Below are 15,387 nucleotides of genomic sequence, written 5' to 3' on the forward strand. Positions count from 1 at the left end.
AGGTGGAGCAAATGAGGTCAGTGAAAGTGGGTTGCCTAAAATCATAAAGGTAGTAGGTAGAAGAGCCCACATTTGAAGGTGTGCATTCATTCACTTCCATTAATTCATTGGATATTTATCGAACACTAAATATATCACCGAACCTGTATTCGTCCCCAAGGATATGAAGTAAATTTGACACCACACTGGCCACAAGGAAATCACTGGAGGGAAAAGAGGCTATCCTCAGGTAATTATAATGCAGGGTGACATGTATTCTCGAAGAGCTATAGCTGGTACAGTGGTGACCAAAAGGAGGACAGGGTGAAGACCGGCCGGATAAATTCCCCTGAGAGAAGACAGCAAACCTGCATCACCAGTAGAAAGGAGTCTGCCAGGTAGATGGCGGCCAGGGTGGGGGAAGACGATTCTAGTACTAAGGCCCAGGGCATCAAAGGAGCATCAAGAAAACAATGCAAACACAACTCTGGAAAATCCATTGGCTTTTAAAGGGTATTTTGGACAAAGATGTAGGAGAAAATGACACCTTGTTTTATAGAAAATCCCTCTGAGGAATGAAGAATTAAGTTGGCTTAAGAAAATTAAAAAAAAGTGTGTGTGCGTGTAAGACATCTATCTGATTCCATCTCAGGCTGGGCTTCCCAGAGCAGGCTTTGAGATGCAGGGTGGCAGGCAGGAGGCTCATTAGGAAGTGCCCTTGGGAACCACCCTTGTCGGAAGGGAGGAGAAGAAGGCGGGAGCGGGCAGAGGGAGAAGTGAGCTGCAGGGCAGACCTGATAACTGCCTAGGCCAGGCCTGTGGGGAGTGCTGGCACGAAAGTAGCTAAGACTTGTTATTGTCGTATCGACTCATGGCAAGCCCATGTGTGTCACAGTAGTACTGTGCTTCATAGCCATTTTCAATGGCTGAGTTTTAGGAAGCAGATCATCAGAACTTTCTCCCAAGGTGCCTCTGTGTAGACTGAACCTCTAACCTTTTGGTTAGCAGTTGAGCACTTTACCGTCCATGCCACCCAGGAACTACCTGAGCTGAAGTAGCTCCTCAGAACTGTTTCTCCATGGGCCAAAATGCCGGGTCATTATACCTTCATCTCAATGGATTCTGGGCTGTGGGCCACCCTGAAGGAGCATAACCTTAGCCAGGTGTCTCTGCAGCTGCAGTGATCCCTGGCAGCACTCCCGGTGACTAGGAGAACAAATCCTTTTTGCAGGCCATCTGGGCAGTGCATCCCAATGTCCACCACAGCTTCCTAAGCCTTTCCAAGCACAAGGGGTGGGGACTGAGAGGGACCCTCACCCTGCAGTCTGAGACATGAATGGTGAAGCAGGAAGCTGAATTAAGTGGGCTACTTCTTACCCCTTCTACAAAATTGCTTTCCCTTCTTAAGTGGCCTTGCAGTCAAACCTCTTTCACCCTTGATCGGAAGAAACTTAGTAAGGAAATGAGAACAGAGAATAAGCCTGCCAATAACACTTTGGGGAGGGTTTTAACTGTGTTGTATTCCCTTCGTCCATTGCTCTGCTTGAGGGCTTTCTCATATCCTCACTGAGTTATCAGCTTTGTCACCAAAGACTTGGAGAAATCAAAACAGGCTCAAGGAGCTGCAGGTGATGGATGGTTCAGCCTCAGTCTGCCTCACTGGGCTCGCTCCTCTCTCAGGGAGGACTTCCCTGGTGGCTGCTCAGCATGAGCTCAGCGTGAGCTCAACCACATAATAACCCCAACCAAACCCAGTGCTGTCGAGTATAACCACATAATAGATTTGGGAAAAGCACAAACAACTCTCTACCTTCCTCTCACACTGAGTCCTTGGAAATTAAGGAGTATTGCTTTATTTCGCAGATAAATCTGGCTTGAGTTTTTTTTGTTGTTGTTTTGTTTTTGTTTTTGCAAATTATCAACCCAGCTCCACATAAATGGTACCATTTTTTTTTTTTTTACCTTTACTGAGTTACACACATTGACAACAGGCAGTGCCAGGAAACTCAGAATTATTGCTTCTAACATTGAGTTTTGTGCTATCTGAATCTCAGGGCTTATTTCTTTGGCCTGCATGAGAAAACGATGCCATAGGCCACTTTCCTTGAAAACCCATGGTATGACTTGTGATATGTTGTGCCAATGGCAGGGGGAAAAAAAATCAAACCAAATAAGGAAGCTCTTTGTTCTGCCTCAGTTGCCCATTATTAATCCGGTGAAAACCTGTATATGATGAAATGAGCTTCAGTTAAAGCAGAAGAGATTGTAGATGAACACTGAAAAAATAATGAAAAAAAAAAAAAAGTTTCCTGAATCTCAAAAACCTGTTGTCATCGAGTCGATTCCGAATCATAGTAACCCTATGGGACAAAGTAGAACTGCCTCACAGGGTTTCCAAGGAGCGGCTGGTGTATTTGAACTGCTGACCTTTTGGTAAGCAGCCAAGCTCTTAATCACTATGCCAAGAGGGCTCCACTTGAATATCAGGGGGCACAAAACATTAAAATGGGCTATTGGAAAGGTTTAAATTATCAAATGTCAACCATTTTAAGAAGAGACAGCATTTTGCTGGAGAGGTGCTTTAATTGTTCACCTTTCTGAATATGAATATTGAACCAACGTTCTTTTAAAATACTTTCAGGCTCTAGGCATCTTTTTGTTGGGCTGGTGGTGTTGAGGAAGGAAAATATATGAGGAGCCAGGTGATTTTTTTTTTTTTCCATTCAAAAACATTTGTGGAGTGGCTTTGTGGTGCTCTCGTGAGGTGACCGCCATATAGAAATGAAGAAAAACACTCCTGGCACTTGCTGGCTGGTGTCCCAAGGCTTTTTGTCAACTTCAGAAACGGATAAAAACAAGCTCACTTATTTAATTATTATGGAATCAGAAAACTTATGTTAAAATATTTCTAAGCAAAATGAGTCAAGTATACTTGACACATTACTTAATTTCAAAGAATTAAATTTTTAGTAAATTAGACATTATAGGTAGGAATATACGTGATGTTAACAAGATAATTATTTCTCCACTTCGTGTTTTTTTTTTTTTACCATTTACACAATGCTAATTAGCATTCAGGGCCCACTGGCTTTACGTAATAAATATACTAAAAGGTGACTTTCCAATTTTTTTATGTGAAAAAAATGTATACCTTTTCCTGGGCTATGAAATGAGACACCATTAAACCAAAACCAAACCAGTTGCTGTCGGATTGACTCCAGACTACTGGCAACCCTGTGAGTGTCAGAGTGGAACTGTGCTCTACAGGGTTTCTAATGGGTGATTTTTGGAAGTAGATCACCAGGCCTTTCTCCCAAGGTGTCTCTGGGTGAGCTTGAGCTGCTGACCTCTCATTTAGCTACCAAGCGTGTTACTGTTTGTGCCATCTGTGGGAAATTCTACTGTCTTGCTTTAGCAAAGCTGTCCTCATGAGGCATACATCAGGATAAAATGTATGTTAGTGGTCCACAGAGAAACTGAGACAGCTCATCTGAGTCTTGGCATTATGCTGCAGACCATGAGTTTGTGGCTCACCAGAGCACAGTGTTAGCGTGAATGCTAAGCCCTCACGCTACCTTTCCTGGCTTCGCCACTGACCTGGCTGAGCCTAATCAACCTCACCTGAAAAGAAAAATGGCCATTCCTGACTAGCCTGGAAGCAGGAGCAGGATTTTTCGGGTTCCCTTCAAGTGTTATGATTTATCCAGTCAAGGTAAGTACTCTTCCAATTGTCAACTGGAAGTGACTTCAGTTATTTTGACAAAAATAGTAAAGCTGAGCCAAGAAAAACGGACTCATAAAAGCAAGAAAAGTAAGGGGGACCTACTAAAGTCACACAAAAATGAGACTCACAGGCTCACATCTTCACAACATTTGATAAACAAATAAAACAGCTCTGGTTAACTATAGCAGTCAAAATGAAAAACTGCGTTCTCTATCATTCAGAAATTTAGAGACACTGGGTATTTGTATTTCCTAGACAGAAAGTGTATACTTTACTGGGATAGACTGAGTGTGGTGTTACTTAAATATTGATTCGGATTTTATGATTTTAGCATATTTGTAAGGATGTTATGTCAGATGTGGGGAGGAGACATTTTCAATGCTGTCATATACATATGGTCATGGGGAGATACATCAAATCATGACGTATCAGTTACTCAGATTCTGCACTGCAGCGAAGCAATGAGTGCACTTAGGCTATTTGTCTACCAAGGCCACATGGCCTGTTGGAAGCTGACTTGGGATACATACTCAGGTCTCTTCACTTGCAGGAATGGGAAGGTGCTAGTGCTTAGATTTCTCTTACCTCATCCTCATATTGGCAGGCACTTCAGTAGAGAAAAGCAAAGTAAGAGTCTGCCACAGGCATCCAGCATGCATTTCGGAAGCTATATATTACTGCAATTCCTCCAACTATGTACGGAAATGTGACCAGTGAAACTGCGTGGTCACCAATATCCCTAACTATTACAGTGTTAAAGTAGCCTGAAGTTCAAATATTGATTCTGGGAATCCAGCAGGCATTGAGTCATGTATTAGCCCAATGACAGAATTAGTGCTTAAGGGTTCATCTTATTCTATAAAATTCAACCTGTTTCTCACACTCAGGGAACACTCATGGACACAGCAGCGATGCAAGTGATTGTGATGTTGAACAATGCTCTATGTTTTAACTGAAAGATCTTTCAATGGCCAAAGGTATCTAGACAAACACATCCGAATCAATATTTAAGTAACACCACACTCAGTCTATCCCAGTAAAGTATACACTTTCTGTCTAGAAAATACAAATACCCAGTGTCTCTAAATTTCTGAAGGATAGAGAATGCAGTTTTTCATTTTGACTGCTATAGTTAACCAGAGCTGTTTTATTTTGTTTATTTAACAATTGGGATTACAGAAAATGGAAATGTTGGGACTTTGTTAGCCACCTGGTATTTCTAAATGGGGATATTGTTGAATGCTAAACAACAAGATTCAAACCACCAGACTAAAATGACCTCCAAAAGTATTTTTTCTTCTTCTTCAAGTACATTAAGAGAAATTCAATAAAGCAGAGTAACATCTGAGATGGGACTTATTGAAGAGAAACAATAGAAGAAGGTGCTCTTGGCGCAGCTAACCTTGGCTACAACACCAACGAGCTATCTTCTCCAGATCCATTGACAGGATCTTACAATTCGTGGCATTTATGATCAATTTAACTGCAATGTCTGGAGAGAAAAACCCGCTATGAAATGCAGCTGCCTCTTTTCCCTTTTGACTGGCATGAAGTTTATCATATATTCAGGCCATATGATAATTTCATAGCTACATGAAATTTATGTGAAAGGATAAAAAAATTATTCCATCTTTATATACACCCTTCAGGCAGAAGGATTCATAAAGACTGCCTGAAGATACATTAAACTTTGGCATGGAACATTATTTATGAAAATCGCAAATACCTGAACTGATTTCACTGAAAAAAGGTTTTAAATCTTGATGACTAGCAAGCTTCCTCAGAGAAGTAAAGTGCTATGTTTAAATGGAATTAAAACAGCAATATAAATTTAAAAAATATTTTAATAGTAAATCATATCACTTATATGTGTTATTAATTAAGCAAATGCCTTGTAATCATAAAATGCTTTTAATCACTTATATTTTAGCTTCTGCTAGATGTGTAAAATGTGACTAATGAAGACAGAAATAGTTTATGTTAAGAAGAGAAAATATGACGTTCTCATAGTTTGTTACTACTTTTCTTTAGCTAGGATGCTGTCAGTAGCTACTCTCCTAAGAGTTAAAATTTGTACAAACTCAAATTTAAATGAAGCAAGTAAGAAACACCTATTGATTGTTGATGGCATTTCATTATTAGCAGTGAAGGTATGTACTATGAGTCTGGTAAAAATAAATAAGGAAGGAGCGTTAAATCTAGGTAGATTGCTAAATCTTGACAATTACCTACATCACTGTTTAAGCATCTGAACTTCAAATTTCATATAAAAGCAGCCTCTTGGCTTTAATAATATTATGATATATATTTTTTTATCCCTAACACTTAAAGCTCTCTTTTCGTATTTTTAAATTTTACAAGCCCTGTTCAACCCACTTTCAAAAAGTCTTTTTAAGTTAAACATATAAAGCTGGCCTTTCCTACCATGACTAATATCTAATGTGGCTGACTTCTCTTTCTCAATACACACACACACACACACACACACACACACACACATAGACAATCTCTTGTGCTTACCAAACCGCAGGAATTATGACAAGGGAGATAAAATGGTGCTAGTCTAAATAAAGCTAAGGCTCAAGCGCTAAAGAGAGAACCCCTGCCCCATATCCCCTGCCTTCTTATCTCACACACACACACACACACACACACACACACACACCCCTAGGACTGTGAGCCTAATCTCAACCATCCAACCAAGCACCTAGCTCCGAATAATTGTTTGTGGAATGAATGAAAGCATGACTCAGTGGGTGGTGTCTGAGTCTTTCCACAGCTGGTTCAGACGAACCACATATTGAAGGACAATTCCAGTTCTCCTGGGGAACAGCCAGTAGAGAGATATCTGTTGGTAAGCAAGATTGCTTCTCCATGCAAACAGTACCACAGCCACCTAAGTGGTATCACTGATTCAGGGAGTATCAAAACAGCCCCTGGTTTAGAAGGAATACTTCTTCCCTCACCATAACACTGATGATTGAAATCCCTTCGGGATGACACAACATATTTCATTGTGCTGTTATCAGTTATAATCAGGAGACGAGTATCTCTAGGAAGAGTCGTTCACTGTCTTAGAGTACACCAATTAAGGTGTAAATGACTGATACATCCTTTTCCTAAGAGGAGATTTTGATCACAAGGATGACAAACAACAGGGGTTTCTGGAGGTCTGAAAGTTAACACATAAGAAGAGGACAGATATAAAAAGAACCTGAGACCACTGCAAAATACGCTAAGGCTGTAGCTGTTGAAGCCCGAAAGACAGAATTTATGAAAATTAAATTTATGATTTTAAATGCTTTATGACATATTTTAATCATTCCACAAGCCTAAAATTAAAAAAAAAAAAAGCTACTTTCCTTGGCCTGGTAACACTGCGGCCTTGTGAAGTGCCTACCTACAAACAACTGGCTGTTGAGCTGCAGTCGGAAATGGCCCTCCTCCGAAGTCTCCCTGACCCGCCTCGGGAGGCTGTCCACCTGGAGCGAGGTCTCCTTGAGGTTCCTCTCAGCCCGGACATAATGCCATTGGTTGTCATTCAGAAGAGAAGGAGACTGGACTACAAGCTCTACAGGGCCGTTCCCGACATCGATGGAAAAAGTGATCTCAGAAGGAGCTGAAACCAAAAGGAAAACAGAAAGCAGGATGAAGAAGGGAGTTCTCAGTGGACTGAGGGTCCAGGCACATCCTGAATGAATGGGAGAAATGACTGACTTCAGCTAAAATCCCTGCAGCATCGAAACGAACAGTAACAACTACCAAATATGGAGGGTCTACTAAATCTCAAGATTTGTTTTATTTTTTTGCCCAGTTGGTCTCTGTAGGAAGGAGAATAGGGACCTGAGCTGCTCCTGCTGATCTGATAAAGACACTCCATGCTGAGGGTGTGGGTTCTCTACATCTCCACTGGCTTCAGCTGTGTCCTGGCTCCCTGTAGACATGGACTTAATTAAGTAGCTCCACTCACACTCAGGGAAGCCTAGCATGGTTGCCCATGTTATTTCATCAGTATGTGCAAACATTAGTGCTAGTCTCACGATCCAAAACAAAAAATAAAAAAGAAGCTCAAGGAGTTTAAGTGCCTTGCCCAAGGTGACATAGCTGTAAGTGGTAGTACTCAGGATCAAACCAAACCTCAGGCCTACAGACTGGGCTAGTTCCTCAAATCCTTCCGTATTTCTGTAATAACATGAATATCAAGGAACCCAGGTGGCAGTCAGCCAGAAGTAAACTGATGACAATGATAATGGTGTGGTGACTAAGAGAGAGAGAGAAGTAGTAGCACAGTAGCTACAATTAACCCTGTGACTAGCTCTGTGCTAAGAACTGGCTGTAGAGTCTTTCATTTTAACCCTCAAAACAAGCCTGTGAGAATGGAATTTTTTTTTTTACTCACATTTAAGGGTCAGAAAACTCAAATTCAAAGAAGTATAAGTAACTTGCTCACGGTTTCCCAGATAGATACTAAGTAGAATCTGACTCAAAGGCAGAATTTTTCACTATCTTGTACTAGTGAGTATATCTTCCTGTAATGTTCCATTATTATATAAGCCCTTTCTAAGACTGAAGAAAGTAAAGAGGCTAATTATAAATTGAGGTTGAGGAGAAGACAGTTTCCTTCGAGTAACTGGAGTTTTCATGCCAGACCTTCTTTTTCCTTTCAGCACCTTGCAATTACACCCCATCTCAAAACAAAACAAACAAACAAAAAAACAGGACATGGTTATTTGGGAAAGTCATCAACTACCAGGTCTGAATTATCAGAGATGCCAAAGATCAAACACCACTCCCTAGCCTGTAAACCCTAACAGAAAGTCATCTTTGGTATAAGAAGCACCCAATGTACAGAAATTCAGTGACTCTCAGCTTGAACTGTTGTGCTTTCTGGTGAGCATGAGCCATGACTTTAAGGAAAAGCAGTGAGATGGAGGCCCTGCAACTGCCTGGAGCATAGTATGCACTCAGTACCGGGAGTTTGCTCTTAACTACACATGTCATCAAGGCAGGTAAAGTGGCTTTGCCTTTAAGGGAAAGAGAATTGAAGAGAACAAGTTGGGTGGGATCAATTAAAGGGTAGATGAAGTATGAAGGTGGCCCCAGAGCTCCTCCTGATTCTTATTTGGGCTATGGATGCCACCTTGCAACCCTATACATCTCTACATCAAACAAGCACATACTGAGAGACAACAGGGCCTCAAGTTTATTTCTCTCTGCAGAACACAGAGCGAAGACTGGTAAGCATTTGGGGGAGAGATAATAACAACTTGCTAAAAGCTTTCTTGCCAGCCTGTTTTTGTGGATGAGAAGCTGCACTCAGAGGCACACCCCTGTGGAGGGCTGGCCTGCACCACTGTTAAGCCTGCCAGGGGGTTAGGTTTCCTGTTTGTGCTTACCTCTGCTCCATCATTTATCTCCTGATGCTTAATGATCTGTTTCCTGACTGTCTCCCCAACTAGTATGCAAACTCCCGATGGATACTGCTTCAAGTCCCTCAGTTCTTGTATACCCAGCATCTAGCCTTGCACACGGGAAGCTCTCCTCAAACTCAAACGTTTATTCATTAGCTCTTGAATACCTTGTGCGTAATAAGTGCAACTTTGCAGTTTTCTTTAGCTATTTTTTAGTTATATAGCAAGATATTAGGATCCTTGGAAAATCTTTTTTATTGCTTTTTACTCAAGTAACTATTAAATATTTTTTTTTTTGTTCAAACTAGGAGCACTGGTAGTACAGTGGTTAAGCACTCGACTCCTAATGGAAAGGCTGGAAGTTCCAACATACCCAGGAGCAGCACAGGAGAATGACCTGGAGATTTGCGCGTAAAGATTACAGCCTAGGAAACCCTATGGAGCAATTCTACTCTGTCACGTGTGGTCAACTTGACAATACCTAATAACAACAACATGTTCGAACTACTCCTCAAAGAACTAGGGAAGAATTCATGAAATACAATAATAATTGCTAATATTTATTGAGGACTTATTATAAGCTAGGCCCTATTCTAACCTTTTTTCTTTTCTTTTTTTTAATGAAACAACTCAGTCTCACCATACCCTTAATACAATTAATATTTTACAGATGAGAAAACTGAGACAGAGAGTGAAGCAAGTTGTCCCAACCTAAATGGGGCAGAGTCTGGATTTGAATCCAGGTGATATGGCTCCAGATCTTGCATTTTAAACCCCTCTTCTATGACATAGCCCCCAACCTCAAAAAGTCTGAAGTCCTGTTGGGATAGTCAAAGCTAAAATACGTAATAAGCGTGGCTGGAACCAACTGAACAAATAAAGTGTAAGTTAATGAATGATACATCCAACATCACTTAGCGACTCTGTGTGTGGAGGAATTGAGTGTGAGGAACATGCCGGAGGTGGTGGATATAATCCAGTTGCCCTGGATTGGAAGGCAGATAGCCCCTTACACCACTGGCTCTATAATAGGTTCACATTCTGGCCTCAACTTTCCCACCATCTGACAAATACCTACTCACATATGGTTCATGATCAAGCTACAGCATCACCTCAACCTCTCGACAGTTCCACCTTAAGACTTTCAGTCACATGCCCCAGTACCATCATTGGGCCTGCTGGCTGAGACTGGGCTGTCTGTGAGTTGCAGCCAACTAAATACACAGAGCCCTGGTGGTGCAGTGGTTAAGTGCTTGGCTGTTAAAAAGGTCGGCAGTTGAAATCCACCAGCCTGTCTTTGGAAACCCTATTAAAAAAAAACCTGTTGCCCTCAAGTCCATTCCGACTCATAGCAACCATATAAGACAGAGTAGAGCTGCCCCGCAGGGTTTCCAAGGAACGCCTGGTATATTCGAACTGTAGACCTTTTGGTGAGCAGCTGTAGACCTTTAGGTTATCAGCCGTAGCCCTTAACCACTACACCAGCAGGGTTTTTCATTGATATATGGGCATTATCAATTCCATTTTACATAAATAATTACTAGAGGGGTGAAGAACTTGCCCAAGATGTCTCACAATTAGAGTATGACTCTGAAATCTAGACTCTTCTCACTAGGCCATACTGGCTCTCAGAAGCTGCTTCCTTCTCCTTCCTCTTTTCTTCTACTATTTGTACAGCCTTTGAGAGATAATTGTCAAAATAGTTAAAATTTTACTCAGTTTCATTGGAAACACATCCACTAAGACTTGAGGACATAGAGAAGTGTCTTCCCTCTCACAGAACACTGACTAATCCCAAGGCTACAAATTCCAAATGTGTTAGTTGGAAGTGACCCAGAAGAAAATGGATTGAAAAATTCATGGAAACCTGTTGGTCCCTGTCCAAAAATTGGATGTACCAACTTTGGAAGCTGCTGCTCAGATAGTTATAGAGAAATACTCCTTGAGGATGGGAGAGAAATCTATTCTGAGCCACTGCATTTGTTAAAAGGCCATTTCCTTTCCAAGTAGCTAATCTGCAGGGATTTCTTGCTATGAGCCCTTCAGGGCAAAAATCCCATCTGCCTCAAAGACAGTACGAATGTAGCTGTTGATGAGGAACACAAGACACCCACCCATTTGATCTTCGTGTTTCCATTTAAAACCCAGTGCCGTCGAGTTGATTCCGACTCATAGCGACCCTATAGGACAGAGTAGAACTGCCCCAAAGAGTTTCCAAGGAGCGCCTGGTGGATTCAAACTGCCGACCCTTTGGTTAGCAGCTGTAGCACTTAACCACTACACCACCAGGGTTTTCCTTTCCATTTAGATAATAATAATAATAATACTGTTCGACAGGAAATTAATAACAGACATCTTACTTTGATTTTAAGGTTTTTCTTATCCATAAAACCAAATATTAACCATAAAAAGCCTGACCCAAACTGCAAAAGCCTGACAGAAACTGCTCTACAGCAATGTAAATGTGTCTTATCCTGCTAGAAAAGGATAGTCCTCAAACCATTACCTCCTAATTTAAATTCCGAAAGTCTCATGGGGGTGAGTGGAGGGCCAAATTATTAGCAGTCAGGACAGAAGTAACCTGACATCAGCTGATCTCAGTAAAGGGGGAGGGCAGGGTTTGATCAATCATTTCAAGTTTGCCCAATGGTTGATCTTCTATACATCTCCCTCTTCTCTTTGTAAGATTCATTTACCTTGGTTCTTGCTTCTTTGAGCCATGTGCTTTTTCTGGAATCAACATGGTCTCCCTATATGCATACAGAATAACTGCTCAGAATAAACTTTATGTTCAAATTTTGATTACTTTTAACAACACAAAATGTGGGAAATATAAAGCCTTTCACTTTTAATTTCTCATAACTTTTTGTCTTGTTTTGAAAAGTGTATGTTCTTCAATCTGTTGATAAAAGTGAACAGCAAAAAATTGCATCAATGGATTTTAAATTTTTGTCAAATTTAATGACAACCTACATTAAAAACATTTTCTGTACAACCCTAAGAACAAAATACAGTACCATAAAAAAAAAAGTACACACAAATTGAACATTGACATGTAATTAGTATTCAATCATTGCTCATTACCTTGTGATAATATACCATGACATTTACCACTTCTTTAATGAATCAAAAGGCAACAGGGCCTGAATTTATTACGTTTTTTTTCATTGAGGTTATTAAGTTCCTATTATGAATTGGCTGGCACTCAACTTCACATCTTTTGAGCCTGGCCAAGTTAGGAATGAGGGATCCTGTTTCATACCACAGCCACAGAGCTTCCTCCCATTAGTAGCCTAAATTGTTGGAGTAAAAGGAGGTTAAGACTGCTAATTAAGGGGATCTTTTTCCTTGTATGTATTGTGCTGTAACTGCAAAAGAATCACTTAGCTGCTTGATGATTTGCAGGAAACTTACACAAACGCCATCAACTATCCCCTCCAGTTGGAGCTTTTGGCTCCTTTCCTGGAGCTCCCAAATTTCCAAGACCCTGTTGCTAAGACGTTACTCATCCTTTCAAGGGTATTTCATGCAGTCTCATCATTACTGTAATATGGTCAAATGCCTTTCTCAGACTATACAAAAATACCTATTTAAACACTGATAGATGGGCACCTAATGACAGGCAGGGCTCTTCATGGTTAGGGGACTGACACCGGCAAAGCAATGGGAGCAGTCAGCGTGTTATAAGCCGACTAGTGCACTGAATGTAGAGGATCTAAACACAATAACAAAAGTGACCAAAAGCAGATGGGTTTTTATCATCACCACACACAAGCACTTCTAAACAGTCCCGAAGAGTGGTATACCTCTGCCACTCCTATACCAAACAACAACTTTTGTTAGCCTGAGTACTAACACATGCTGAGGTTCCTGTTTCTTTTAAGCTTTAGTAATGTATGTGCAAGTTCCAAATGAACACACTGCCTTTTTCAATGAATACTATATTCTACAGGGAAGTTCATAAAGAGAACTCCAGATACAGCCTTGGCCACTGAACATGCAGACTCAAATACGTATGTTGTGAAGAGTTAGAACTCAAGTGCAGATTTTTGTTTTTTCCTTATACAATCACTGTGCTGTCGTTTTTTAACCCAAATCTACGTTAAATGCATGAATGTATAGAGTCATTATGAGTCAGAATTGACTGGACAGCAACAGAAGAGGCAACGGGATTGTATCACAGGGGTTGGAGATACACATCATACCAGAAGACAGCTGAAGTAATTCCAATCCTTTAGGAGGTGTTTTTACCAAATAAAGAAATTCACAATGAATTTTCTGGTGAAAATACCTTAGTGGAAAGTTTTTAATTTCAAAGACATTTGAAAGTATGTAGAATTGGTCCTGATAAAAAGACATAGCTAGTATTGCATTTTCAGGAATTAAATGACTCTCTACCAAGCAGATTCCTCTGTTTGAAACCTTTGCTGCTTGTATATCTGTTATTTCATGTGAAAAAACTTTACAAAGTTAAAATTAATAAAAGCACTTTTGATCAATATGAGAGAAGACAGACACATCTGACCACACTCTCTTTTGAACGTGAACATGCAAAGAAAAACATCAATTTTGATGTAAACCATTAACAAATATACTGACGTTAAGGCTCAGGAACAGAAAATGTAGTGTTGTTATTATTCCTGAAAGAGACCAATATGTAGGTATGTGTTTTACATTTAAAAAAAAAACTGTATTAATGTAATTAAAAAAAAAAAAACAAGTATTAATCCATTAAATTGGCTTTCGTTTTTTAAACTAAAATATATTTCATTGGCATAAAATGCATATTTTATGTACAAAGTTTAATAATACAAAATTATTATGCCTGCTTTTCTATTATTATTTTTTATTTCACTTCATGATTATCACTGAATTTAGTTTGTACAAAGGGGAAGGAGTGTTAAAAGATGATCCAGTCTGGGATTCAGGTTCCCTAGGTAGGTCATGGTTCATGGTGGAGGGAATTGGGAAACCATGGGAATTCTGACTGGGTAGTCATGTATTCCCAGTGGTGAGAAGTAAGTCAGGAAGTTACTTTTAGCACAAATGTACAATAGAAAAACCCATAACCATTGAATAGGAATAGAACGTGCAATGATAAGCCTTTCAGCTTTCCATGGGAATTGTAATGAAAAAAAATCCCATGGCAGAAAATCTTAGAGTCAGATGTAAGAAATACCTATGGGTCAGATAATGGGCATTATAATAAGTATCTACGGGAATTTTTGGAACACACTGTTTTGAAGAGGGAATGACTGACTTAACACTGATAGGTGATAATAAAGGATAACGCATGAAAAAGGTACTTTAGAAATGATCACTTCTACTTTTATGGATGCTCAGTGAGATTGAACTGAAAACAGCCACTAATTTTTGGTGTTAAAGACAAAAACGTGTTCTCTTGACTAAAAAAAAAAAAAAAAAAATTTTTTTTTTGACTAGTTACGTTAAATTCATAAATGAGAGAACTTACAGCTTATTTCAAGTCGGATGAAGTCTTTAATGCCAAGGTTTTCTAGGAAAACTCCAGATAAAGCCGTGGTTTTAAAAAAGAAGGAAATGTCAGCACTGAATTCCGCATGGAAGGTTGGAAAGTGGAGGTAAGAGGCTTCTGTATAAAATGAGACCGCATTCCAGAAGTGTCCTGCAAATGAGAAAATCCTTAAGCATGGTTCATTCTTTTGGAACGGGGTATAGGAAAGCACTGGGCATGTGAATAATTTCAAGACTGGGGCACACTGCAGGGAAAGGGATAAGGGAGCAAAAGCATCTTGTGCTTGTGTAATGCGGAGAGAAAGCGTTTTTCAATTTAGTACTCACGGTCGCCATAGCAACGCAAGGGACCAATTCTCCAAGCAGCTTCTGAGTTTGATCTGTTGGTATCAGTGATAACTATCTGAGTGACAGGCAAGTGGTCTTTGAAGGAAAGAAAGCCAGTATCATTTGTCCTGCAAAACATAAAATTTAAGGGGGGAAAAAAGGACAGAATGGGGATATCCTGCGGACTCATTTACCAAAACCCTTCTTTTTAAAACTGATTTGAATATGGTTGCAGGGCAGAGGCTGGGAGGGGCTAACAGAAGGCCTTTCATCTCACAAGGATGTGTGAAAGAAAGGCTGAATGCCAATTACAAACCCCATGGCCAGCTTCTAAAAACAAGTGGATTTTACATCTTCCTTGAATGTGTCTCTAGGAAACACGGACAGTTTACAGGGACTACTGCTGCCTTGTCGTGTCTAAGGCCACCCCGCCTGCTCACTATTTTGAGATTA

At 40.2% G+C, this 15,387-nt stretch overlaps 1 protein-coding gene across 2 annotated transcripts in view; it reads right to left on the reverse strand.

Moving 5' to 3' along the window:
- CNTNAP5 (contactin associated protein family member 5) overlaps positions 1 to 15,387 on the reverse strand; it is a 1,181,085-nt gene that overhangs the window by 177,204 nt on the left and 988,494 nt on the right. For both annotated transcript variants that reach the window (XM_010596415.3, XM_064287363.1), the window contains exons 15-17: positions 14,935 to 15,062; positions 14,588 to 14,758; positions 7,104 to 7,322 (exon numbers count right to left, since the gene is read on the reverse strand). In XM_010596415.3, coding sequence (XP_010594717.1) covers positions 7,104 to 7,322; positions 14,588 to 14,758; positions 14,935 to 15,062 — 518 coding nt within the window. The remainder of the gene's footprint in view (positions 1 to 7,103; positions 7,323 to 14,587; positions 14,759 to 14,934; positions 15,063 to 15,387) is intronic.

Source organism: Loxodonta africana, chromosome 6 (assembly GCF_030014295.1).
Source record: "Loxodonta africana isolate mLoxAfr1 chromosome 6, mLoxAfr1.hap2, whole genome shotgun sequence".
Lineage (NCBI taxonomy): Eukaryota > Metazoa > Chordata > Mammalia > Proboscidea > Elephantidae > Loxodonta > Loxodonta africana.